The 23,805-nt window shown below is 39.9% G+C and overlaps 5 protein-coding genes across 18 annotated transcripts; 3 read left to right on the top strand and 2 right to left on the bottom strand.

Moving 5' to 3' along the window:
• The first annotated feature begins 395 nt into the window (after nt 1–395).
• Nucleotides 396–3,649, top strand: Ran (RAN, member RAS oncogene family). 3 transcript variants are annotated; one of them, XM_076435675.1, is made up of 3 exons: nt 396–538; nt 1,182–1,644; nt 1,736–3,649. In XM_076435675.1, the coding sequence occupies exons 2-3, from the start codon at nt 1,201–1,203 to the stop codon at nt 1,949–1,951; spliced, it is 660 nt and encodes a 219-aa protein (XP_076291790.1). In that variant the 5' UTR covers nt 396–538; nt 1,182–1,200; the 3' UTR covers nt 1,952–3,649. The 3 variants fall into 3 exon arrangements, with proteins under 3 accessions (XP_076291790.1, XP_076291791.1, XP_076291792.1); XM_076435676.1 differs by lacking the exon at nt 396–538 and adding an exon at nt 545–759; XM_076435677.1 differs by lacking the exon at nt 396–538 and adding an exon at nt 545–782.
• LOC143214503 (elongation factor Tu) lies at nt 3,639–5,933 on the bottom strand. The gene is made up of 6 exons (XM_076435669.1): nt 5,757–5,933; nt 5,595–5,647; nt 5,355–5,520; nt 4,959–5,266; nt 4,227–4,888; nt 3,639–4,135 (listed from the first exon to the last, which is right to left on the bottom strand). The coding sequence occupies exons 1-6, from the start codon at nt 5,791–5,793 to the stop codon at nt 3,952–3,954; spliced, it is 1,410 nt and encodes a 469-aa protein (XP_076291784.1). The 5' UTR covers nt 5,794–5,933; the 3' UTR covers nt 3,639–3,951.
• Nucleotides 5,934–6,708: 775 nt separating this feature from the next.
• Ckiialpha (casein kinase II subunit alpha) lies at nt 6,709–16,603 on the top strand. Of its 9 annotated transcripts, none has more exons than XM_076434636.1 (9): nt 6,709–6,897; nt 7,378–7,464; nt 7,968–8,199; nt 8,299–8,410; nt 8,488–8,700; nt 9,130–9,324; nt 9,416–9,767; nt 10,437–10,514; nt 16,465–16,603. In XM_076434636.1, the coding sequence occupies exons 3-9, from the start codon at nt 8,105–8,107 to the stop codon at nt 16,467–16,469; spliced, it is 1,050 nt and encodes a 349-aa protein (XP_076290751.1). In that variant the 5' UTR covers nt 6,709–6,897; nt 7,378–7,464; nt 7,968–8,104; the 3' UTR covers nt 16,470–16,603. The 9 variants fall into 9 exon arrangements, with proteins under 9 accessions (XP_076290751.1, XP_076290750.1, XP_076290746.1 ...); XM_076434635.1 differs by having other exon boundaries at nt 10,437–10,530; nt 16,465–16,601; XM_076434631.1 differs by lacking the exon at nt 16,465–16,603 and adding an exon at nt 12,539–14,437 and having other exon boundaries at nt 8,046–8,199.
• On the bottom strand, nt 14,055–23,801 carry LOC143214063 (uncharacterized). 4 transcript variants are annotated; one of them, XM_076434625.1, is made up of 13 exons: nt 23,662–23,801; nt 23,237–23,355; nt 23,039–23,155; nt 22,808–22,972; nt 22,186–22,460; nt 21,993–22,112; nt 21,762–21,908; nt 21,214–21,683; nt 20,882–21,143; nt 20,694–20,814; nt 20,308–20,614; nt 20,099–20,240; nt 14,055–20,049 (listed from the first exon to the last, which is right to left on the bottom strand). In XM_076434625.1, exons 3-13 carry the CDS (start codon nt 23,085–23,087, stop codon nt 19,927–19,929), a joined length of 2,181 nt encoding a protein of 726 aa, XP_076290740.1. In that variant the 5' UTR covers nt 23,088–23,155; nt 23,237–23,355; nt 23,662–23,801; the 3' UTR covers nt 14,055–19,926. The 4 variants fall into 4 exon arrangements, with proteins under 4 accessions (XP_076290740.1, XP_076290739.1, XP_076290737.1 ...); XM_076434624.1 differs by having other exon boundaries at nt 23,039–23,159; nt 23,662–23,795; XM_076434622.1 differs by having other exon boundaries at nt 23,039–23,159; nt 23,237–23,689.
• Uba5 (Ubiquitin-like activating enzyme 5) lies at nt 17,360–19,879 on the top strand. The gene is made up of 6 exons (XM_076434627.1): nt 17,360–17,640; nt 17,749–17,884; nt 17,958–18,154; nt 18,226–18,412; nt 18,480–18,816; nt 18,887–19,879. The coding sequence occupies exons 1-6, from the start codon at nt 17,501–17,503 to the stop codon at nt 19,057–19,059; spliced, it is 1,170 nt and encodes a 389-aa protein (XP_076290742.1). The 5' UTR covers nt 17,360–17,500; the 3' UTR covers nt 19,060–19,879.
• Nucleotides 23,802–23,805: the final 4 nt, after the last annotated feature.

The raw sequence follows: 23,805 nt of genomic DNA, 5'->3' as shown, positions 1-23,805 counted from the left end.
ACTTAATCAAATTGAATGTCAATTTACATGCTCGTGACTCACTGTTGCTAAATAATTCGGCGCTTCTGTATTCTTTATTGTGAGCATGTCGGATGTCGAGTTGTGTCGAGTGTCGAGTACGCGATCATTGGAAATGCATCGTATGCGGTACACCATTGACTATCGCAACTGAAGAAAGGTATCTTTCCGAATCGGCTGAAAGCTCTCCGATTGGAAGGGAGGAGCGCAGTTACCGTTGGGACGCTGTTCTTTCGTTGGAAGCGAAAATTCATCGGCGTCGGTTCGATATGGCGCGCTTAAAATAGATGTCGCTACGTTCGGCCGTATTCCTGTTAGGATTTTCGAAAAAACACAACGATCCACGGATTATTTTAACAATCGAATGAGAAAACGATTCAAATTGAATTTTTTCGGAACTGATTGGACAGACGTTCCCTTTAACTCGAGCCTGGTTGTGCTCGACGAATGACGAAAAAGGGGACCCCTACTCGTCGAGTCAAGGGAACGCCATTGTGAGCCATAACAACTGTGTCGCAGGGTAAGTTTTATCGGTCATTTTCACGTACACGTCACTTGCCGGGAAATTTCGTACTCGCTCCGTTCAATTTTTGAAAATCTCGTCAGAGTTTAAAGACAAATCATTCGATTGTTAAACCGTTCATCGTTCCCGCAACGCCAACGATAATAGTATTTCGATAGAGTATAACGTAAAAGTGGTTCTCTGTGTTTCGACGGGAGGCGCCATTCTCCGAGAACGTGGTGGGTGAATTTTTTCTCGTCAGGTATAGTCACGCAATATCGCCGAACCGGCTTTTTGTACTGCTCACCGAAGTATATTCGATCGAGAATCCGATAGACAAAACTTCTTAAGTAAACCGAGACGCGTTTCAGTTTCTTCAGGCCCCGTTGTTCGACGAATAGCGGCCGATCACGTTTCCGACGCGTGATATACGTCCAACAAGAACTAGTACTTTCCAGTCATTTCCAAAATTAACAAGCAGGAAAGATTCGGTTGTCGCGCGCGCGATAGCGGAATCGCTCGGTAATCGTGATCTAGCGAGATCTAAACCGCGTTGTAACCGTTGCAAAGTGTTTCTGTTCACGAAGTATCCCCGGAGAGAGAATTTTGCCGCGAGCAGTGGCCTTCCCGTTGATTCACATGGTCGTTGTTAATTTTTCAGATCCGTCGCTTCAGCAAAAATGGCACTCGAAATGACACAGAACGCAACTATTCCGACTTTTAAGTGTGTCCTAGTCGGGGACGGTGGCACTGGAAAGACAACGTTTGTCAAGCGACATTTAACCGGCGAGTTCGAGAAGAAATACGTCGCCACCTTAGGAGTCGAAGTGCATCCTCTCATATTCCATACGAACCGAGGGCCAATCAGGTTCAATGTTTGGGATACAGCTGGCCAAGAGAAATTCGGCGGTCTTAGGGACGGTTACTACATTCAGGGACAATGCGCTGTTATCATGTTCGACGTTACATCAAGAGTTACATATAAGAACGTGCCGAACTGGCACAGAGACTTGGTAAGAGTATGCGAGAACATACCTATAGTACTCTGCGGCAACAAAGTTGACATCAAGGACAGAAAAGTCAAAGCGAAGAGCATCATATTCCACAGGAAGAAGAATTTACAGGTAATTAGGAGAATCTGACGTATTCGCGCAACTCCTTTCACAATTGTGCATATGTCGAATATACTAATAGCAATGTTTTTCATGTTTTTAGTACTATGACATCAGTGCGAAAAGCAATTACAACTTTGAGAAACCTTTCTTGTGGTTGGCGCGCAAGCTGATCGGCGACCCAAACTTGGAATTCGTTGCCATGCCTGCTCTCCTGCCGCCCGAGGTGACCATGGACCCACAATGGCAACAACAGATAGAAAAGGACCTCAAGGAAGCACAGGAAACCGCGCTACCAGAGGACGACGAAGACCTTTAGTTTGTTACATCGTGCACACGATCCAAACGGAGGCATACCGTACACGAGCGTACCTCGACTGTTGCGTTCTTATGCCTCTCCTATAGGTCGAAGATTCTTTCTTTGAAGGAATTAAAATTCGCGTCAAATTTTGTTCCATACGTTAACAATGATAAAAATGTTTCTGTGATTTCAAACTTCACGCGAGCTTTATCTTGAAGAAGGGATACAGGAATTGAACGTCGCCGCATTTCCGAACGCACTGTGTGCGGGAACGTGGCACGCGAGACCTCTAATTTTATACCAGTACCGAATGACCCAAGCATAACGTAAAGCCGTATATCGAAATATGGTACGAACCCATGTAGGGCTAAGAATCCATGTGTAACAATTTTCAAAATTTTACATGTCGAAGTTGAGAAGCTAAAGTCGTTCTGAGATCGACGTTATGCTTGTTCTACATTCTTTACGCCCCCCTTACGTATTGTAAATGTGTATGCGTGAATAAACGTATGTTGTCTGACACGATGGATTTAACGTAACCGAAGAAATTGTTTGTTTGGTAAACAAGATCGCAGCTAACTTAAAATCAGTAAAAAGTATGAGTTAAAAAAAAAATGTCGAATCTTCGAATGAATGAACGTGCTGTTTCGTAAATCACGAATGTAGAATGTAAAGGATTAATTCTGCAAGAAAGAATCTATCGATACAACTAAAAATGCTGATTTTTAGAAGTCACTGTTTACTTATACACACATAAACAATCACACGGAGATCGAAACGTATACAAATACACAGACCCAAAAGTTTTTAATTGAATACACATCACTCCGGAACAAAAGTTCTTAAAATAGTCGAATCCTAATCAATCGATACTCTTCGATGTTACTTTACACCTCGGTTACGCGATGACGAATGAATTGGAAAAAGAAAAGAGGGCATCAATATGTACATTATTACTCGCCAAACGAACGGTGCAACAACAATCGTCTCTGCGAAATATCTGCGACTCCCAGACATACTGTTGTATTTTGAAATAATGTTACGATTGAGATGAAGCACGGTTTGTAGTCAGTTGCGCCTGTCCACGATAATAAGGACTGTTTACTATTTTTATAAGCGAAGGTGAATGTATGATTTGTTCGACTTAAATTATATAAACAGTGTTTTTCTTTTCTATACAAAACCGTTTGTTTTTTCCGTTTAGTTCCGTTCGGAGGCTAAGCGTTTCACATGCTGCTTTCTTCTCCTCGATTCCTCCGATTTATCACGGACGAAAATGAAAATGAAAATACTAAACTAGTAAAGTACACGGTCAAAGGTGTACGCCAAATTTACCAAGGGACCTTTTGTCGATGAAAAGAAAAAGCAGAAACAAGAAAGGGAAACCACTCTACGATCGAGGGTTTGACAATTCTGCTCAATCGAACTTGTACCGATGATGTATTGGGTTCAATAAATCATCCTTGAACTGTTCTCAACGTTATAACATTCCCGAGAAACACAATATTCACGCGGGCCGTATGTCGATTATTTATTGTATTGTTCGTAAGGCATGTTAGCGTCAAAGATCATATTATAGAATTCGGAACGAACCAGACGGGTTCACCAATTTTGCTTATCTTAGAACTTTAGAACTACTGGGTTTTCAGTGAAAGTTTTAGTTTTCCTTTTTGTACTTCTGGTGAGTCAGAAATAGAATAAACAGTTTTTATAAGAGCAGAGTACCTTGTATTATAAATAGTACTTGTGTGTATTTGCAGTATTTCGGTTACATGAGACTATAAAATCAACATTACAATAAACACGTATTTACAGGGAAAATGATGTAACTCTTAAAATTAGTGTGTATTTGACAAAAAATGCATACACGTGTGTAGCACTAATACTTATACCGTATCGCGACATTGCTAGAAATTCACTTTGCGCAGTTAGTCGAGTGAAAAATGTAATTTCCGTACAGAGCAATTTATCTACTGGAATCGCACATACAATTTTCCACTTGCTCGATGCAATACAGTTTAAGCTTGCACCTTTTCGTGCTTTGCTTTCTTTTTACCTTCTAGAATATTTGTTCGCTCCTCTTCGGTGAGAGATTTTAATGTTTCCGTTACAACTCCAGTTGCCATGGTGACGTTTCCATTTCGCAAAGTAAATCGTTGCCCCTTTTCGAGAACCATCGGCCTGATCAACTTTAATATGGCTCTAGATAAACGCAAAGCAAATATATTTATTTACCAGCGACAGGATGCATTTGTGTCCGGTAATTGTTTACACGTTAAAAAATAATGCTTACGTAAGATCTTCGCCGGGCATGGCCATATCCTTGCCTGGCAAATTAACTTCTGCCGCGACATCCCACGTTTTGCAATACATCTGAGCGTGAGCTTGGTTATTCACAGGTCTCTTTCTGCCTCCCTCGTCGTGGGTTAACATATACAGCTGGCATTTTAGATGGTCGTGAGGTTTCAGCGTACCTGGTTTACACATTATCATACCTCTCCTAACGTCCTCCCTCTTCAATCCTCTGAGCAAAGCGCCCAGCTGATCCCCGGCATGAGCCTCCTCCAGTATTTTATGAAACATTTCGATTCCCGTTATGGTACTCTTAATCATTTTATTGTAACCAAGTAACTCGCAGTCTGCGCCCTTCTTCAATTTGCCACGTTCCAACCTGCCTGTTACTACGGTTCCTCTACCAGCGATCGAATAAACATTTTCTATAGGCATCAGGAAAGGTTTATCCAGATCTCTCATAGGAGTCGGTATAAATGAATCTACGGCTTCCAATAATTTGATTATAGACTCCTTTCCTATCTCTGGCTTGTTTCCTTCTAGTGCGCAGAGCGCGCTGCCTTTCACAATGGGAATTTGATCTCCTTCGAATCCCATTGCAGTCAGCAGCTCACGAATTTCCATTTCTACCAGCTCCACCATTTCCTCGTCGGCCGCGTCGACCTTATCAAAAAGAAGAGAATCATATAAATACTAGGTCGTAGTCGTTGATTCCAATGTTAACAAATTATACCTTGTTGATAAACACAACGATGTAGTCGATGCCGATTTGTTTGGCCAGAAGAACGTGTTCTCTTGTTTGCGGCATAGTCCCGTCAGTGGCAGCAACTACGAGAATAGCCCCATCCATCTGAGCTGTACCAGTGATCATGTTCTTGATGTAATCGGCATGACCCGGACAATCCGTGTGACCATAATGACGATTGTCTGTTTGATACTCTACGTGAGTTGCATTAATTGTAATACCACGTGCCTTCTCCTCTGGCGCATTATCAATTTCGGCGTAAGCTTTTGCCTCGGCCAGTTCTTTCTCAGATAGAACTGAAAAGGAAAGTGCATACTGTTACTACGATTGATCATGAAGATGTTCATACACAAAAAAGCCACAGATCTAGTAACGAAAGCATACTTTTGGTAATGGCTGCTGTGAGTGTTGTTTTTCCATGGTCGACGTGACCGATTGTGCCGACGTTACAATGCGGCTTCTCTCTGGTGTATACTTTCTTCTCCGCGTAATACCTCTGTGCCGTGATACTCGGCAAAAACGAGCCGATACATAACCTATTGTAAAATTGCTGCAACGATAACGGAAACGTAATCAGACACTCTTCAACATACGAGTACAATAAATTTGCGAAAACTCTCTTACGTGTTTCACAACATTCTCGATGTAAAATACTTGTCTTACGGTTCGCCTAAGAGCTGAAAAAAAATAGCCATGTTAGACGACGATGTTTCCGAAAAGGAATTTTCAGTTATAACCCGATTGGCAAAGTGATAGCGCAACGAGAAGGCGTTACTACTTAGATACCTGGATTGAAAATGGATTTTCCGCAGTGGAATGCCATGCCTTCGAAATTCCTCGGTTATTTAACTTTTCTCTCGGTGGTAAATCCGTGTTTCTCGTATACGCGTGTGGTGTTGAGCCAGCAAGCAGTACATGTACTATGTACTCCAATGTACTCCAACTTTGTACACAGTGGATTTTTAGAAGCGAAACCAGGCTTGATAACGAATTTCCAGTGCGCATTGCGCATGTGCCTTTCCCGCATGTGTAAATCTTCCATACACATAGCTTCAGAATCAGCGATATTTCTTATCATGATATCTGCATAATATATGTAGAAAATGTATGTAGATGTAATATTCGTCTTGTATAAGAATATCAAGTTACATTCGCGACACAATGAAAATAATTTGAAACATTGTTTTCAAACATACTACATCTTAAATATTGCCGCGCTTTTCAACGTTTCCAATTTGTCGATCGTAGTCTCTCCGCTCTTTTTCAGCCAATCAGAGAAAGGTATAGAAGTACCATCTTGAAGAAACGGCAATGTTGCATGGACGTATGTAGGGTGTCAAGGTCGTACAATTTACGATCGAAAGTATCAAAGTAGATTGTACCACCGACGAGGTATAAGGATGACCTATCATCCAATGTATGTTTGCGGCCCATTTTTTTGTATTTTTTATTCATAACAGGAATAGACTTATTTATTTATTTGTGGCACAAAAATTCTGGCATAACTCGTCTAAATCGCGTGAAATGAAAATGGTAATGGAAAATACATACATTGGATGATAGGTCTATGTTTATACCTAATCGGTGATAGTACCCACTTGCAGGCGCACGCGCGTTGTGAGTTGGTTCTTGAAAATCACGGAAGAGTTCTGACTCTGATGCGTTCCATAACACGGGTTGTTTTTGAAAAGCACCATGAATGGTCGGCGACCGAAGGTGTTCAATCTATAGAATTGAAATTTGTGGCGGGTTGTTGGCTGCCATCTTGGACCTCGCTCGTTTGAGAAGCCGGCCGCCCGCAAAAATCTTCGAGTTTCACGCGTTCGCGCGGCTTCACGTATTCCGGAGACCGTTTGCGTGATTTCACGACGAATCGCCAGATCTGGCGCGGTCGATTCAATCAAGATTCGGGTCCGGAATGTATTAGGTGAGTCCGAAATAAGTCAACGTTAATTTCCTGATCGCGATGGCGTGTGATTTATCTCGTACATGTGTGTTCGTGCCTTGTGCTTGTGCGTGCTTCTCAATTTCATGTAGCAGATAGCAGATTAATTTTTACCTCGGCTCGTCTTCGATTCGCGAGGATATTACAGTATTTTTTTTCGAACCACGGTCCACGTCTATTGGCCTCACTGGCGATCCGCGGACCGATAATTATAAATTGCTGAATGAACCGGTAGTCTTCGGTAAACTCACAATCAATAGACATCTGAGTAATATGCTCTTCATTCGTCGTAATCACCGAACACATTTTTTTGTTTATTAATCTTCCGTGTCACGTTCGATCATTCCCTTCGCGTTTAGACCCGATTTTACACCGCACAACAATTGCCGTCAAGATTCTTCACCTTCCTAACCACATGAACACGATCGTTTCAATTAAATTCTTTTAAACTTTGTTACATAGGTACTTCCAGTAGAAAATACGTCTTAACACTTGTATAAAAGATTCGGTCACGTATTTCATCATTCATATTTTCAACAAAATACAATGGTAATTAATAGTTATTGGAGTACTTTAAGTTCCTTTTTTTGATTCTGTTGCTTTACCGCATGTTTAAGGAATACTTTGTTATAATTCAGCGCAAATCATTTTCATTCAATAGATTGTGCATACCGTAATAGCTCTATGCTTCAATGAATCAATTTGCTTTTGTGTGTCAGCTTCCTTTTCTGCTATGTACGAACATTGAATACAATGAGAACACATTGCTTCAATTCCAAAGAAAAAAACGTAATGGTCCCAAGTGGGATAAACATTGTTTTCATTTTATAATTCTTCAATATTTTATATTTTTGGCGAAGCACGGTTTCATACTTCTCCCAAGATGCAAGCGTATCAATAGTTTGCTTAATCTTTTAGCATTTCCTTTTTTCTGTTTTCTTTTCGATTGGATTGAGCGTATAAGTTTCAAGTGAAATTTTCGCACTCTAAATTAAATCCCACACAAGCATTTTGTTCTTATTTTTTAATGTGAATTTTTTTTAATGACTCAGGTGTACTTTTTTCCTCGCGCATTCGTTATTGGGTGAGTGGAGGAGAAAAAGTAACTAGGTCTTGTAAATTTTTGATAGACAACGGTGAAAGAATAGCAATCAACAAAACAAATAATAATAGCTATATATCGGAGAGAATGGCATATCCTAGTAGAGCGCGCGTTTATACCGATGTGAACTCACACAAACCTAGAGATTATTGGGACTACGAAGCCTATGTTGTCGATTGGGGGTAAGTAAAGATTTTTGGCTCACGTAAGTACATACATTTTCTCTAATTTCACTAGCCCCTTTGGTTTCTTAATCCGTTTATTTTGATATACATATATAGGCAGCAAGATGATTACCAATTAGTAAGAAAATTAGGCAGAGGAAAGTATAGTGAAGTATTCGAAGCTATTAACATCACAAATAATGAGAAATGCGTTGTAAAAATTTTAAAGGTAGGAAATGAACTTTTGGATAATCGGCGCATCATTTTTCAGGAAATCTAATACATCTCTTTTCATCGAATTTTTAGCCTGTAAAAAAGAAGAAGATAAAAAGAGAGATTAAAATCTTAGAAAATCTTAAAGGGGGGACCAATATAATCACACTCCAAGCAGTCGTTAAAGATCCAGTATCGAGGACACCGGCACTGATCTTCGAACATGTCAACAACACAGATTTCAAGCAGTTATATCAGACATTAACAGACTACGACATTAGATACTACCTCTACGAGTTATTAAAAGTGCGTGTATTGTTAAGTGCAATGGAAACAAGTTCGAGATTATTATTTTCATAGATGTAGGTGTATATTATAGGTTCGAGTAAGAGTTCGAAAATATTCGTTGTTTAGCACAGGCACGTTTGCAAACGTGCAACATTCTCGTTCTATTGTCCATTAAGAAAGCGTAAGTCGTTCTTTTATATTCTCTAGCGAACGTTCAAAACAGACAAAGCTTTGTTCCGTTAGAGAGTGTAAAAGAGCCGCCTTAGTTCCGCCTTTAGCTTTTGAAGATCGTTGAAATTTTCGAACTCTCGAAATAGTTGCTTAAGTAAGTAATACGCGAGAATTCGCTTGATATTTTCGTTCGGTTTGTATATCTATAGCTGGTTCGAAGAACGAAGAGACTCGAATCAATTCACATGACGTTATTCCATCGTTTTCTTTGCTTAGGCACTGGATTATTGTCACAGTATGGGAATAATGCATAGAGACGTCAAACCGCACAACGTTATGATAGATCATGAAAATCGGAAACTGCGGTTAATCGATTGGGGTCTAGCAGAATTTTACCATCCTGGCCAAGAGTACAACGTACGAGTAGCTTCGCGTTATTTCAAAGGCCCGGAACTACTCGTAGATTATCAGGTTCGTAACAACAACGATATCGCATATATACAATATCTTTCCTCCGTTTAGCTCGATCTCTAATAATGAACCGATTCTTTCCATATTGCAGATGTACGACTATTCGTTAGATATGTGGTCTCTTGGATGTATGCTCGCGAGTATGATATTCAGGAAAGAACCGTTTTTTCACGGCCACGACAATTATGATCAATTAGTTAGAATCGCAAAGGTCCTCGGAACCGAAGAATTGTTTGAATACCTTGAAAAATACCACATCGAATTGGATCCTCGTTTCAATGACATACTAGGCCGGCATTCGCGTAAACGTTGGGAACGCTTTATGCATTCGGAAAACCAGCATTTGGTGACTGCCGAGAGCCTCGATTTCCTTGACAAACTTTTGCGCTATGACCATTGCGAGAGACTCACCGCACGCCAAGCTATGGACCATCCTTATTTCTGTAAGTACACGGGATACAGGTTTTGCACTTGAAATTTTTTCGCAAGTCAAATTCACCTTTTTGCAACTGAAGTTTCTCTACAAATCTGTTTTCTTAAGCTACTTTAACAAAAAAATATCCGATTGCATATATGTAATAATTAGACTGCGGATGTTTATGCAATAGGCAATTTTTGTAGATGAATTTTATGAAAGTCGAATTAAATAAAATCTTGTTTTCAGTGGTCATAGCCTTTGTAGATCTGAAACGAATAAAATCGTACTAAACTCTGTCGAATTTTATATTCTAGCATTGTTCGAAAATTTTCAGGAGCCATAAATGCATAAAGATCCGCAGTCTAGTAATAATACTCAAATATACAATAACATAAAATGCTTGATTTGTAATCGGGTGGATATGGTTTGCAAGAAGCTGAATACGATCTACAAAAAGATGAACTTGAAATGCAAAACCTGTATAAACGGTTCGGTGCTTCGAGTCGTGTGTACAGAGTGTTTGGTAACTGTCAGTAGAACTGGTCTATGGGTGATTTTACATGGAATCTCGAACAGAGTTTTTAGTTTTTTGTAAAATCACTCGGTAACCGATGGTACTACAAGTTATCAGTTACTCTGTATATCGCGTACCTCTTCACGAGCTCTGTCTAATCTATCCTACTGTATATTTTAGACCCGATAGTGAAAGATCAAAGTCGATTAAATATGGTATCATCGTCACCTACTCCCATGACAGGTTCGTTGCCTGTAGGTGAGTAACGGCCCAGGTAATGTCACATTTCCAATTTATAATTATTTAACCATATCATTCACGTATTGCTGAATCGACCACACCACGAGAACGCCATAAAAGAAACTGAAAAAGAAAAAACGAAATGAAATGAGAAAAAATACTTTGATCCGCATCATCGAATACGATGCGCGTTGACGAGAACCATGATCCGTGAGAAGAGTTCGTAATTATAATTCGGATTCACACACACACGATTTCTATTTTATGATATTTAGAAGGAACGAAAGAATACCAGCCGGGGGGCAACGTACGTGGTATCTGTATCTCGGATATGGCGCCTGTGGTTTAACAACACGAGAGAGTCAGTTTCGGAATCAAAATCAGAATCCGGAGTCGCCGTTCTGAGTCGCTTCAGCCGATTCGCAATGTCGAACAACGCCGCTCTTGGTGAAGAGGTGTTTGAAGCGTTGAGCGTTACAAACACACATAACTACGTATGTTCAAAGTAATGTATCGTTACCGAGAGGGTGTCGGTCTATGGAAACCGTATTCCCATTGCGAATAGGTTGCAGCGGGAAACGAGACAAAAAAAACCTACGTTACGCTTTACGCAAGGTCGTTCCAGGCACCTAGATAACAAACGGACAAAACAAATGTAAGCGCATCCGCCGCCAGAATAGGAATCATGTTATTTGTCACTGATGTATATTCGATTCAGAGATGTTCAGAGCAGGAGTATGGAATGACCAGTGCGGCTTATATTATAATACGATAAAGATAGAGAGAGAGAGAGAGAGAGCGCGCGAGAGAGAGAGAGAAAACGTGCGAAATAATAAAGTAACCAACGGCCCTTAACAGCGCGGAACGATCTTCTTCGTTGTGAGAGTGAACCACGCGTTTTTATTTTTCACACGGTGCGATATGCTGTACCTCGAACAAACTTTTTCCGATTCTTCGCGACACCGCCATGGTTTTTTATCGTCCTCAGTGTTATCATTCTTTTTTTTTTAATAATGAGCGAGAGAGAGAGAGGGAGGGAGAGAATGAGAGAAGATCGTTTCGAATGACCGTAGCTAGCGTGACCAGAGAGAGAGAGAGAGAGATGCGACTAAGCAAGTGTTTGATTTGAAATAGTCAAACGATTCAAGTCTGTGTCGTATGATTGTCGAACGATCGAGAATTCGAATAAAATTGTATAAAGTGCTGCCGATTATTCATTCACATTTCGTTGTCGCATCGATGGATCTCGGGAGTGTCTTCGCGCGGTTTTTGCCTGTCCTGTGTCGTCGGTCTCTTCCCGGTGCTTGGCAACAAACGAAAAGAGTCAAGAATCAAGTCGCCGCGCGTCAGCGTGTCACTACTTGAAGGAAAATGTTTGATTCCGCCGTGAACATGAGCGATCACATTCGGGGGAGTCGTTTATCGTAATGCGGCGCATCTTCGCCGATCGAACAACATGCGAGATGTACACTGTATTATATGCTATGTATCATATTATATGCTCCAGATATGTATATATATATATGTATATATATACAGTGACTCGCATAGTTGGTCGAATACCTCTCAAACGAAATAACCATCTTAATATTGGACCAAACTGTTCGAAAACTTTAAAGAAGCTGCAGGTATTAGTTTATTCGGTTTAGTCGGGATCTTCGCAATTCCGACAGCATAGAATTTTATTCAAGATCATCATTTTACAGTTTCCCTCCGAGTAGACTCGGATCCGATTTTCAAAAAGTTATTCGTTTGTGAAAGATGTTCGATCGATTATGCGAGACTCTGTGTGTATATGCACGAACACGTACAGATGCAGTGCAATGAAAGTCTTGTGATTCCTGTAGAACCGAGAAAAGCGGTCGACTGTTAGCGAAACGACAACTAGACTTGAATTGCTCGGTCATTTCAAAACAAGCAGGTTCCGTTAGTCAGCGTACGCGCGCGCGCGCGTGTGCTCGGTGGTAGTGTCTCTTTCTTTCTTTGTTCCTCGTGTAAACATTCTATTGTTCGAATGCAACGAATCAAACATTTTCGTTTAGGTATTGATAGCTCTCGCGGGGGGCTCGAACCGATCCCTAGACGTGACTGCGAGCAGCGTGCCGGTTCATGGAACGGACGGATCGAAAAACGCGAGAGAAGATGGAAATGAGGCCCGGGATGGAACAAAGTGTTCGCCGCGAGCATCGCGCCGTTGCCACGTGGTCTCGGAGTGTTCGCCCGTTACACCTGACCGCACCTGGCCACCTTCCGTTACAGCCGACAAGAGAAAAGCCGAATTTAACGTTTACCGCGCCAAGTCCAGCGCATTTTCAAACGTTCCCCGTTGTTCTCGGGCCCTGGGAACCGTTTGAAAATCGAGTTCAGAGCGTAGTGCAACTGTCGCATTGACCTCTGCTCAGAGAGTCGATCTGACGGCGGTCCTACTCTAAAGGAAGCGCCAGAGTGTTGTCTTTCAGAGGGGCAGGAAGAAATGTTCTTCCGCTGTACTTCCACTGACGATGCTAGCTGACGTCACGGCCCTGGGGCTGACGATCGCCGTGTGTCGACACCTTTGTCACCCGGAAGATGACTATGATCGATCAATTTCCACGACACATCAATGACGGACAAGAGAGAGAGAGAGAGAGACACGTTCGTTGCACAGCGAAAATGCCACGCATCTTTGCATCTGAATGAGAAATGCGAGCACGTACGTCCACGCGCACGCTCGCGACTCGACTCGACTCAACTCAACTCAATTCAACACACTGTACACACAGAGGAATACGTCACACGGGACAGCTACACACCGATACCAGAAACGATACATGCGCATATACATACACGTATACGTTCTCACACTTGTACACGTAACTTAGGCCGCTCGGTTTAGTACTTTTAACGATGATAAAAATGTTCGTTTATATCTGATACAATGATAGTTGAATAAAATGTTTGTTATAGCCAAGTACTCTTTGTGCTCTGTGAATACCTGTGTATCCATGACGAAAGATGCTCTTCCGGAGAGGCATCGTTCGCATTCGGGGGTGTGTTGATGTTACATCGTTTTCAAGAATGAGAGAGAGAGAGAGAGAACGCGAATCGAATTTTCGATTATCTCATCGGTTTCTCGACGGTTGTTTCTTCTCGTTGTCCCGTTTGCGACGACACGTTGAACCGAGAAAGTTCATCGATCGGAATCGAGCATTCACAGACACCTCGCACCACTTGGCGTCGGCAAAATCCTACGAACAATAGAATTGTACAAGAAAGAGAACGAAACGCGCTCCTGCGTAGCCTGTACACACTTGTGCGCTCGACACGTTGCTCGGAACTTGCAGTTTTCGAACGAATTCTACGGAAAATCATTTGTACATGGTGTTTCACCAGTAGACTGCGGATAATCCTGCGGACAACTTAGTCTGTTCCTTCAATACATTTACAATAATTATTTTTAATATTATGTTCGACGCGTTGACTGCCTTGTCGCCTGCATTTGTAATTAATACCGTACATTTTAAATTCTTAGTTTCTGTTTTTTTAACGAGTCGCTTCGATTTTCATCCAATGGTGGTCAACGTGTTCAATATTCGATCACATTCCAATGGACATACGCTATAGAGAGCCGATTGAACCGTACCAAACGTTTTACGAGTATTCGAAACAAAGAGGAGAGAGAAAAATGGTATCCGCAGTCTAGTCTTTGCAATTCCGAGAGCTGTAAGTTGGAACACCGTGTCGTTCGTTGGAAGTGTCTCGTAGATAGCTTTGATTTTATAATTATCGATGTCGGTGCAGCATTCTTATCGAGAACACTTCACCGAAAGACATACGTGCGGGAATCGAGACTTTGAACGCTCGAGTGTTCTCGAAACGTTGACGAGACGTATATGCCAAATGGAGCCTCTAGTTGACAACATCTCAACCTGGACAACACACATGGTCGATAGTCGATCCAATGATTTCGCATACAGCATTACCAATGTGTTTCTTATCGAATTGAACGTGTAATTATTTATATACAAATATAAGCCGATTCATTGTGTACATTTGAAAAAAAGGGATATTCACTATACGCGCGCGTGAGTGAGCGAGCAAGAGAGAAAGAGCGAAAGATTAATAGATAGATAGAGAGAGAGAGAGCGAGAGAGAGAAAGAGACACGTACTATTGGCAGCTGAAAAGTTGACAGTCGGCAACGGCTGGCACAGTAGCCTCCATGGGCAAACATGTAGAATTTAAGTGCTATGTCATCGTGCGCCCTGTCCAAGCGATTACAGAATTTTGTCAGCCCCCCACCCCCCTGCAACGTGTCGACCGCTGTCTTTCCAGCTCCCAACAGTACTTCCATTGTATGTATAGGAAATAGAGCCACACTCCACTTGTACACCGCGTACTTTCGTATTGTTTCGGAAGAATTCGTCAGTTCCTATACGTATAAATTTTGCGCATATAAAGTACGGTCAATTCGATATACATAAATATAAATATATATATATATAAATATATACATAGCATATATACATTCACGATATATATATACGCTAGCGTATAACGCGTACTCGATTCAAGCGGAGTGTGAATTCAAATTCGAAATTCGACGAGCGACAGGTGGCTTAACGAAATAGTACAGTTTGCTTCTTACTCCGACCGCTGTGCCGTTTTTGCCTTATCGTCGAGTATCTTCGAATCTCACGTGTGAGACGTATACGTATATATTTTATTTTTCAATATCACGTGGAAAAATATACGGGGTGTTCGCGCAGTTGCCAGGCGTTTCTCTCCTGAATGATAAGACACGCGAAAAATAAAATGGTACTATTCTCCAATGATGATATCGTTGCATTGCACACAGGTGGATTTGTTTGAAGTGTCACCTTCGTTTCTCAACGGATGCTCTGTAGAATACAAGATTTACAAGCGTCATCCCTTTCTTCATTCTTGTTTACAAGTATGTAGCTACTAGGACACCCTGTATACATGCACATACATACATACATACATATACGGGAGGTTCCACGGGAGCTACGCTATAGATACTAAGCGCATTAGGGAAAAACGAAAATTCTAAATACATTTTATTTATTACGCTTACGATCGTTGTGACCGCGCGGCGAACCAGTTCCGGTTTGTTTTCGAATCGTTTCACGGGGCAAGAACGGCGCAAACGCACTTGTTCAATCCGAGTTTTACAACCCCCCTCCCTCCCTGTTCGTACGTATACGTTAAGTTTACGATAATCTAGTTTAGTTTTATAGGAGAACAACAAATGACCGAATAACCACTATTTAAATCTGCAAACGAATCTAAACGAACAAAAAAAAACATGAAAAGAGAAAGAAGATTAACACCGATTAAAGTAACGACTTGTCGTCAATACAATTAATATATTACAGTCTGAGCCTTAATCGTGCAATGGCACACTGTTTCCTCGGACTATTTTGAAAAAACACTTGGTCGCTGCTATAAAATTTCATTGCCTAAGATGGAAAATTAATTATTTCGCTGAAGTCCAGGGGACCCCAGTGTGCCATTACAGGGTTAACTTTGATAATTTGTCTCGCTGCGTCATGATCTCACGCTACTTTAAAAAAGGCGGAATTCCGTCGCTATGCTTTTCTTCTTTTTTTTTCCTTTTATCTCGCTCAGGAACGGCAGTGTCCTGTAGTAACGGAGTTCGCCGATTTACTCGCTCTTCTATTTAGTTCTCTCTTCTATTAAAGACCGAGGAGGAGTACGCTCAGTTTTTCCTTTATCGAACGAACGCGGGATTACTTGTAAAATAAAGTATTTTGACATGGTTGAGGTATGACAATAAAATTAGCCAAAGTGCACCGAACTGCAATTGTTTTGAAACCTCGACGCCGCGCCGCGCCGACCGCCCCGGTGCTCATTGCCAAACGGGAAACGATCATTTGTATTTACTCTGTACCCGTGCGAAAGTGCGAACTGGTGCGAACTCATATTTTGCAATGTTTGTCGTCCAGATTAGCGATGCGATGGTTCGATAGTAAACCGACAAAAGCTACAGATTGTTCTTCTACGTGGACACAAGAAGAGATGAGACATTCGTGCGCGTCTGCGTACGATGTAATAGTAACACGTGTATGGTATGCAACACAAAGAATGAAGCTTTGTAACAACACGAAAACAACAGCATTGTATAGAATCAATTGAAGAAAAGGCAAATACAATTTCGTTTGTACCAAAAATGCGGATTTTTGTTCAACGAATTCATCCCTTGTTATAATTCGCTCGAATCGGATCGATGCGATCCCGGTAACTTGAGCGGTTTACGTTTATGCTTCCGCGGTTCTGTATTCGAAAAATTAACCTATTGTATTTATTTTTTAAGAATCTAAATTGGCACAACAAGAATTTTCCTATTTTCCTAACCCCTTAAACGATTTATTACATTTTAAAAGGTCGTCGAACTTGCAAGCGCATCAAACATCAATTTCCGATTGAAAAGATAAAGAAGACTGTTATTGAACCTACTTTATGTATTGTATTTATTTTTTAAGAATAATCTAAACAAGAATTACGTACATTTTAAAAAGTCGTCGAACTTGCAAGCGCAACAAACATCAATTTCCGATTGAAAAGACTGTTATAAAGAATGTTATACAGTGAAAATGGAGTCACAGAAAGATTATGTTAGATAATAAAAGAGAACTTTTTAAGATTTGTTCTGGAATATTTCGCTTGAAATCCTGTAGGTTATGTTTTTAATTCTATTATTTATTTAAATAGAATCTTTGCGAGCCTGATTGTAGATGATAAGTGATAAGCAAAATTCGTAATGTTCTATTTGCGAACTTGTTGATTTCTGTTAAAAATTTAACAAAAATTTCGTGGAGTAGGCGCGCACTTACTGTGACACGTACACATACGTATTTAGACACATGTTAGTACTTTCCTTTGTACAATCCGTTAGGAGCCGGACGCGTGTCATAGCGACATTGTTGTAATACAGGAATACAGAAACAGTTTCGACTAGCAAGTATAATTTGAAGTTTAACGATGGATCAGATCGAGCAATTACAACATCGAATAAAACAGCTCGAAAATCAACTGTTGGAGGAACAGAATAAAAACATGCTGTCAGCCAGAGAAAAGATAGAACATATGTCGAGCGAGGTGGTTGATTCGAACCCCTATAGGTAACTGACCACTTTGTGCTCTATATTTCTTTAGGAACTATTTAGCTATAATATTAGGTCGTCTAATATGAAATGTAGAGATTTCTAATAATTATCTTTTTTGACTAGTCGCTTAATGGCCTTGAAGCGCATGGGCATAGTAGACAATTACGAAAAGATAAGAGACCTCACGATTGCCATAGTTGGTGTGGGTGGCGTTGGAAGTGTAACCGCAGAAATGCTCACAAGATGCGGCATTGGAAAGGTACTGGTTTCGCTCATGTGTCTCAAGATTGCAAATTACTCATTCGCTAACCAGCAAACATCATGGATTCTAGCTGATCCTGTTCGACTACGATAAAGTAGAGATGGCAAACATGAACAGACTCTTCTTTCAACCGTATCAGGCTGGTCAAAGCAAAGTAGACGCAGCAGCGAAAACATTGCAATACATTAATCCAGACGTGGACATTGAGACACACAATTATAATATCACTACGATGGATCACTTTGACCACTTTATGAAAACCATAAGGTAGAGAGAACAATGCTGCAAGAATCACAAGCGTTGCTACAATAGCTACAAGTAGAAACTTTAATTTGTAGCACATCGAGTTTGAGCCAAGGACCGGCAGATTTAGTACTGAGCTGTGTAGATAATTTCGAAGCACGTATGGCAATTAACACCGCATGTAACGAACTAAACCAAAAATGGTTCGAAAGCGGAGTCTCGGAAAATGCAGTCTCCGGGCATATTCAATTTATTATTCCTGGGGAAACGGCTTGTTTCGCGGTAAGTACGAATTACGATAAAAATATGAATGCAACTTTGATCGTTCTAATGATCATGGTATTTTTAGTGTGCTCCTCCGTTAGTGGTAGCAGCAAATATAGATGAAAAGACGTTAAAGCGAGATGGTGTGTGTGCAGCATCTTTGCCTACAACTATGGGCATTGTGGCTGGATTTTTAGTTCAAAACGCGCTGAAGTATCTTTTAAATTTTGGTGAGGTCTCCTACTACTTGGGCTACAATGCGATGCAAGATTTCTTCCCCAAAATGGTACTGAAGCCGAACCCGAACTGCGATGATAGATATTGTAAAGAACGCCAACAAGAATACACATTGAAACCAAAGCTCGAGCCAGAAGTCAAAGAAATTATCGAGGATAAACCATTGCACGAAGACAACGAATGGGGTACGTTAGTAACCCAACGAATGGAGCCGGAACAATTTTAATCGATTATTGAAATAACATTGTTTTGTAGGAATTTCGTTGGTTGACGAGCAGGATGAACAGGTGGACGAAGGACCGTCTTTTACGGGCGTGAGGCAAGCTCACAGTTCACCATCCCATTCAACTGATTCCCCAATCTTAAACCCGCAATCCGAATCTGGCCCAAGTCTAGAAGAACTCATGGCACAAATGAAATCCATTTGAATTTTATTTGATTTCCATTGGAAAACGTTTTACTTAAACGCGGGTGAAATCAAGTCTTTTTCTACAGAAAACAATTGTATTAAGAACAAACATATGGCGTATAATACTCTACAGAGTGTACACTGTACACTAACAGTGGAATAATCCAATTTTTGTAAATTTATTACATTTTTTGCCACAAAATATCTCTTTTACGATTAAATATTTATTCAAGAGTTTAAAATTATTTATTTTTCTATTGTTATATTAATTTTTATGTAATAAATATTGATTGTTTTACTCTCCTTGTGGGTAAATAAACGTAAAAGGAATGCGAAGAATCAAGCTTACAATTTAACTGCAGGCCAAAAGTAAATAATGGCGCTTTTTAGTGACAAAAATGTGAGTCTACATGTCTGTATTTATATAGGAGAGATAGAGAGTAAAACTTGTTAAATTATAGGGATGGGAATTTCAACTTGTAGAAGCGACAACGCTGCATCTACGTTGGATGTCTAGGTCAGAGAATTTGGGAACATAAGTGTCACAGGATACGATAAGATATTCGCTTCTAATATATTTTATACTATGTAGGTACTGGTAGGTAGATTCAAAACACGTTTATGCCTTTCTAAAATTCTATAAAATAAAAAAATTCAATCGGGACTATTAACAATTTTTAAGTTCATTTTTAATGTGCCGAATTTTTTAAGCAACGAAATGCTTTCCTCTTATAGAAATAAAATTCAATATGAAATAATGAAATTGATATTTTTGTAAATAACAATACGTATCGTTTAAGATTTATGTACACCATTTCAATAAACGGAACAAGAATTAAGGCAGAGCATTTTTATTTCAAATTCAACAGTGCACCCGAAAAGATAGTTAAGGGTTCTCACGGGGAGGTAATGAATGCAGGGGATGCAACAATGACAAGTCATCTTTCGTAGAAAACCACTTTCCCAAAAGTTCTTCCATATTAGTTACACCTTTCTGAAATTGAATATACTTTATATGTTTAACTAGTAACAGTAGCAACAAATACCTCTTATCTTACCTCATTTATATCACTATCAGGCACATTTAGCTCCTGTTTAAGGCGCACAGCGTTTAAAAGCCAAATGTGCGCACACTTGTGAACAATGTACAGCTCGGAGCTTATTATTCCAACAATTAGATTATCGTTTGTACACGGGGAGCTGTAACAGACAAAGAAGCATAGTATAACATATGTAGGTGTATATATAACAGGCTTATAAAACTTACTTATTGAGAAAATTCTCTGTTACTTTATTCAGGCTCATCTCCCATGGAACAATGGTTCTCAATACTAAATTTTCTTGCTTCGCAGAGCTCGATGCTTGTATTTTCCCCAATACCTTCAGCAGTCTATTTCTCACTTTTTTGTTGTCCACAACGCCTTTCTCGCAGTTTTCTTCATTATTCGTTTCTATTTTCTCATCACTCGCGAGATCTCTATAATAACCGCGTTCTTCGGATGATAATTTCTTCCAAAGACCAGCCAAGATCTGCGCAATTTGAGCTGCCGACTTATCAGGATTCTGTTCTACAACTAACAACGGAGATATTGTCGACGGTATTCGAATTTTTTCTGTTACAATGAGCCGTGTGTAATACATCAAAAAGTTTACCTTTCGATCTGATTTGTGTCGAAAACTTAATGAAACCGTTGCATACATTTTTGCGAGGCACATTTCCATGTAATGGTTCGATAAACCGTGTATTGGCACACGGCTGCACATCTGTACTTCCCTACAGCGAAAGTAATATTTCCTACATCACAAAAATGATCTAATCGAATTCGTTAAAACATTTTTACCTTTAAACCAGGCACATGTCCTTTGCTCCATTCTAATAATGTGACACACTTCTTTTTATCCGATTTATTCTGTTGTTGCAGGTATGGTTCATTTTCATTCTGCATCTTGTTCTCTTTCTCGCTTGTGTCCGCGTTATGTGCGATCAAAGAATCATTCCAATCAAAGTCTTCGCCTAAATCTACAACGGGTAATTGACTCAGCGTTTCCTGCGACTTTATTTCGAACGGAGGACTATCGTCGTCATTTTCTGTTTTCTCTTTGCTATGAAAATTTAATATATGTTTGTGGTCACTTTGTAATTGATCGTACAATACAGTTTCTAAATACTCACGTTGAAGAGCACGAAACATCGTTATCACTGCACATCAGCGTGAAATGTTGGGAATCGTTCGAATCTGATTCGCTCAAATTCAAATTGGGCATACGAATGTTAAAATCTTCCAAATTTTTCTCGCTGACATCATTGTTCTTGTTATGATCATCTATTCCCTTCTCAGCAGTTTCCACTTGCTTGTTATTTTCGGAATTGGCAGGTACAATAGAATCAAAATTTTGTTCCGCGTTGCCGTGTTCCTCCAGCGCACATGTACGTTTCTCTATAACTACATCAACGCCTTCCTCGACCAGTAATTTTCGTTTTTTACAGGCAGGCCATTCGGTCTCTGCGTTGTTATCAGTTTTTCTTTGCGTGTAGTCTAGGTAGTCGCTCATCGAGGTTTCGCAAACGTTTTCGCTTTGCACTTCTGCTTGTATTCCATAGAATTCTTTTATACATTCATTGAGTGTATCGTGAACTACTTGCTATGGATATGACACGCATTATGCACAAATCTGTATGTAGATATAAATGAAAATTGTTTTTGCTAGAATTGTAGTCACCTGTTCTTTGAAAAGAATGGAGGTTTTATTTGGTTCTAGATTAGCGTCGATATTTGCAGGGCTCGTTAAAATATATAGAAGAAATACTGGTTTCTTTTTGGACAATGAATCGTACTCGAATGCTTCTAAAATTGTTTTAGTCACAACCTAAAAATTAATTGACATCTTTTATTGTCCTTCTACATAACTAAAATATATAACTTATATAATATAAGAGACATAAGAGCATACCTTCTCTAAATCTTTGTACCTAACGGGTCTACTATTTACAAAAATATACTGTGCCCCAGACTGAAATGCATCAGATGCATTCTGAGATTCTCTCAGAGGTAACATTATTTTCATGCTGATCTGGAAAATAGAAAATGCCTATGTTTTTTAAGTATTTTACCAAAATACAAATAGATCTGTATCGTATAGCTACCCCTTCATTCTCAGTGTTCGCCCAAGCCATTCTTGATGTCACCTTCTTTCCTAAAACGAAAGATACCGCTTCTTCTAAGGTGGATGTGCTGGGCTTCGTGAACACAACATTGCTGTCTACCTTATAACTCATTCGTACTGCAAATTTGCACATTGCAAAACTTTTAATGAACGACTCTAATATTTTCAGATCTTGATTGGCCTTTTTTGGATTAGTTATGATTTGCCTTCTCACAGGCATTTGCTTAAATAATTGTCTAACTTGAACAGTTGTTCCTGAAAGAATATAGATGTAGAAATAATTGTAAATATACAGGGTCTGTCTGGAAAGTAATGCGAGCACATTTTTTAAAAAACATCTATTGAACATACGAGTACAAATCTTTAAAATTCTTCGAAATTCTTTGAAGTAAGTTCTTCGAAATTCGGAGAAGTTCCAGAAAACGTCTTCCCGGGAGCATACGAAGCATGGAAATCGCGCTAGAAACAATGTGTCGACGCCCAAGGGTCCTAATTTGAAGAATTTTAAAGGTTTGTACTCATATGTTCAATAAATAAAAAAAAAAAATGTGGTCGCATTACTTTCCAGACAGATCCTGTAACTCTGCAAGTTGTCTCCGTACCTGTAGCTCTATGGCAATGCTCAGACTTTGTAATAGATCCATGGTGGTTAAAGGTATACGACGTAGCTGCTTCCTCGTCTTCTGTTTTAGATATAATTGTAAGGTCCGACACTGCGCTTAAGGCATATAATGCCTCACCTCTGAACCCGTATGTCTCCAAGAAATCTGCCATTGGTACGAATAGTAGAATTAGTAAAAATGTATAATTAATATAAAATGTTCTGCAATTACCTAAATCAGAGAAGTTTGAAATTTTCGAGGTGTATGCAGGTAAAGCCATGTACCGTGCATCTGCTTTGGTAATACCACATCCGTCATCTTTCACTTCTATTAACGTCGTGCCATTATCTATCTGACAATTAAAACAGAAGTTAAAACCATTGTATATAGAAATGAACGATAGATTAAAAAGAATTGGGTGAGAAGTACCAGATTAACTTCAACACTGTTAGCGTTCGCATCTAATGCATTTTCTATTAATTCTTTGGCGGCGTTCCACACCGAAGTTATGATTTGCGTGGTGGTGATCAATTTCACCGTATCGCTGTCTAAAGCCGAAATACTCATCTTTACGGGACATCAAAGCAAGTGTAAACATGTGGAAAACATATTTAAAGATCGCCAGCGCGAGAATACGAATTTCAAATTTCGACTACTAGACTGCGGATCTTTAGGCAAACTAAAAATTGTCTGCATCGATTGCAAGAAATAGAAAATAAATTTCATATATCGACATCTTCAATTTTTTAAATTTTCCAACAATTTCGAGTTTCAACTACTCAATTTTGCTATAAATGCATAAAGATCCGCAGTTTTGATCAAATGATGATTCAAATGTTGCCGCGCTTTCCAACATTTCCAATTGCTTGAATGCAGTCTCTTCGTCCTCTTTCTTCCAGAAATTCTATGCTCTCGAGCACTGTCGAGCACAAGTGAGCACAAGCAGCACAAGTAACAGGTAACAGTGTTCCCGTGTGTTCCCTGGTGTTTCCTGTTGA

The sequence above is a fragment of the Lasioglossum baleicum genome, chromosome 12 (genome assembly GCF_051020765.1).
Source record: "Lasioglossum baleicum chromosome 12, iyLasBale1, whole genome shotgun sequence".
In the NCBI taxonomy this organism is placed as follows: Eukaryota; Metazoa; Arthropoda; class Insecta; order Hymenoptera; family Halictidae; genus Lasioglossum; species Lasioglossum baleicum.
Note: the sequence above shows the minus strand (reverse complement) of the source record. Positions and strands in the feature narration are given on the sequence as shown.

What these genes read in the sequence shown, in the direction of transcription:
- Ran (XM_076435675.1), top strand. Translation starts at nt 1,201, where the DNA reads ATGGCACTCGAAATGACACAGAACGCAACTATTCCGACTTTTAAGTGT. An exon ending in ACAGGAAGAAGAATTTACAG is followed by an intron (nt 1,645 to 1,735) that starts GTAATTAGGAGA and finishes TCATGTTTTTAG; the next exon opens with TACTATGACATCAGTGCGAA.
- LOC143214503 (XM_076435669.1), bottom strand. Translation starts at nt 5,793, where the DNA reads ATGGCATTCCACTGCGGAAAATCCATTTTCAATCCAG. An exon ending in AAAATCCATTTTCAATCCAG is followed by an intron (nt 5,648 to 5,756) that starts GTATCTAAGTAG and finishes ATTTTTTTTCAG; the next exon opens with CTCTTAGGCGAACCGTAAGA. An exon ending in TCGAGAATGTTGTGAAACAC is followed by an intron (nt 5,521 to 5,594) that starts GTAAGAGAGTTT and finishes TTATCGTTGCAG; the next exon opens with CAATTTTACAATAGGTTATG.
- LOC143214063 (XM_076434622.1), bottom strand. Translation starts at nt 23,374, where the DNA reads ATGAGTATTTCGGCTTTAGACAGCGATACGGTGAAATTGATCACCACC. An exon ending in GATGTTTCGTGCTCTTCAAC is followed by an intron (nt 21,144 to 21,213) that starts GTGAGTATTTAG and finishes AAATTTTCATAG; the next exon opens with CAAAGAGAAAACAGAAAATG. An exon ending in GACATGTGCCTGGTTTAAAG is followed by an intron (nt 20,815 to 20,881) that starts GTAAAAATGTTT and finishes CTTTCGCTGTAG; the next exon opens with GGAAGTACAGATGTGCAGCC.
- Ckiialpha (XM_076434630.1), top strand. Translation starts at nt 8,105, where the DNA reads ATGGCATATCCTAGTAGAGCGCGCGTTTATACCGATGTGAACTCACAC. An exon ending in GCCTATGTTGTCGATTGGGG is followed by an intron (nt 8,200 to 8,298) that starts GTAAGTAAAGAT and finishes ATACATATATAG; the next exon opens with GCAGCAAGATGATTACCAAT. An exon ending in TATGGACCATCCTTATTTCT is followed by an intron (nt 9,768 to 10,436) that starts GTAAGTACACGG and finishes TGTATATTTTAG; the next exon opens with ACCCGATAGTGAAAGATCAA.
- Uba5 (XM_076434627.1), top strand. Translation starts at nt 17,501, where the DNA reads ATGGATCAGATCGAGCAATTACAACATCGAATAAAACAGCTCGAAAAT. An exon ending in CAAGATGCGGCATTGGAAAG is followed by an intron (nt 17,885 to 17,957) that starts GTACTGGTTTCG and finishes CATGGATTCTAG; the next exon opens with CTGATCCTGTTCGACTACGA. An exon ending in CACTTTATGAAAACCATAAG is followed by an intron (nt 18,155 to 18,225) that starts GTAGAGAGAACA and finishes TTTAATTTGTAG; the next exon opens with CACATCGAGTTTGAGCCAAG.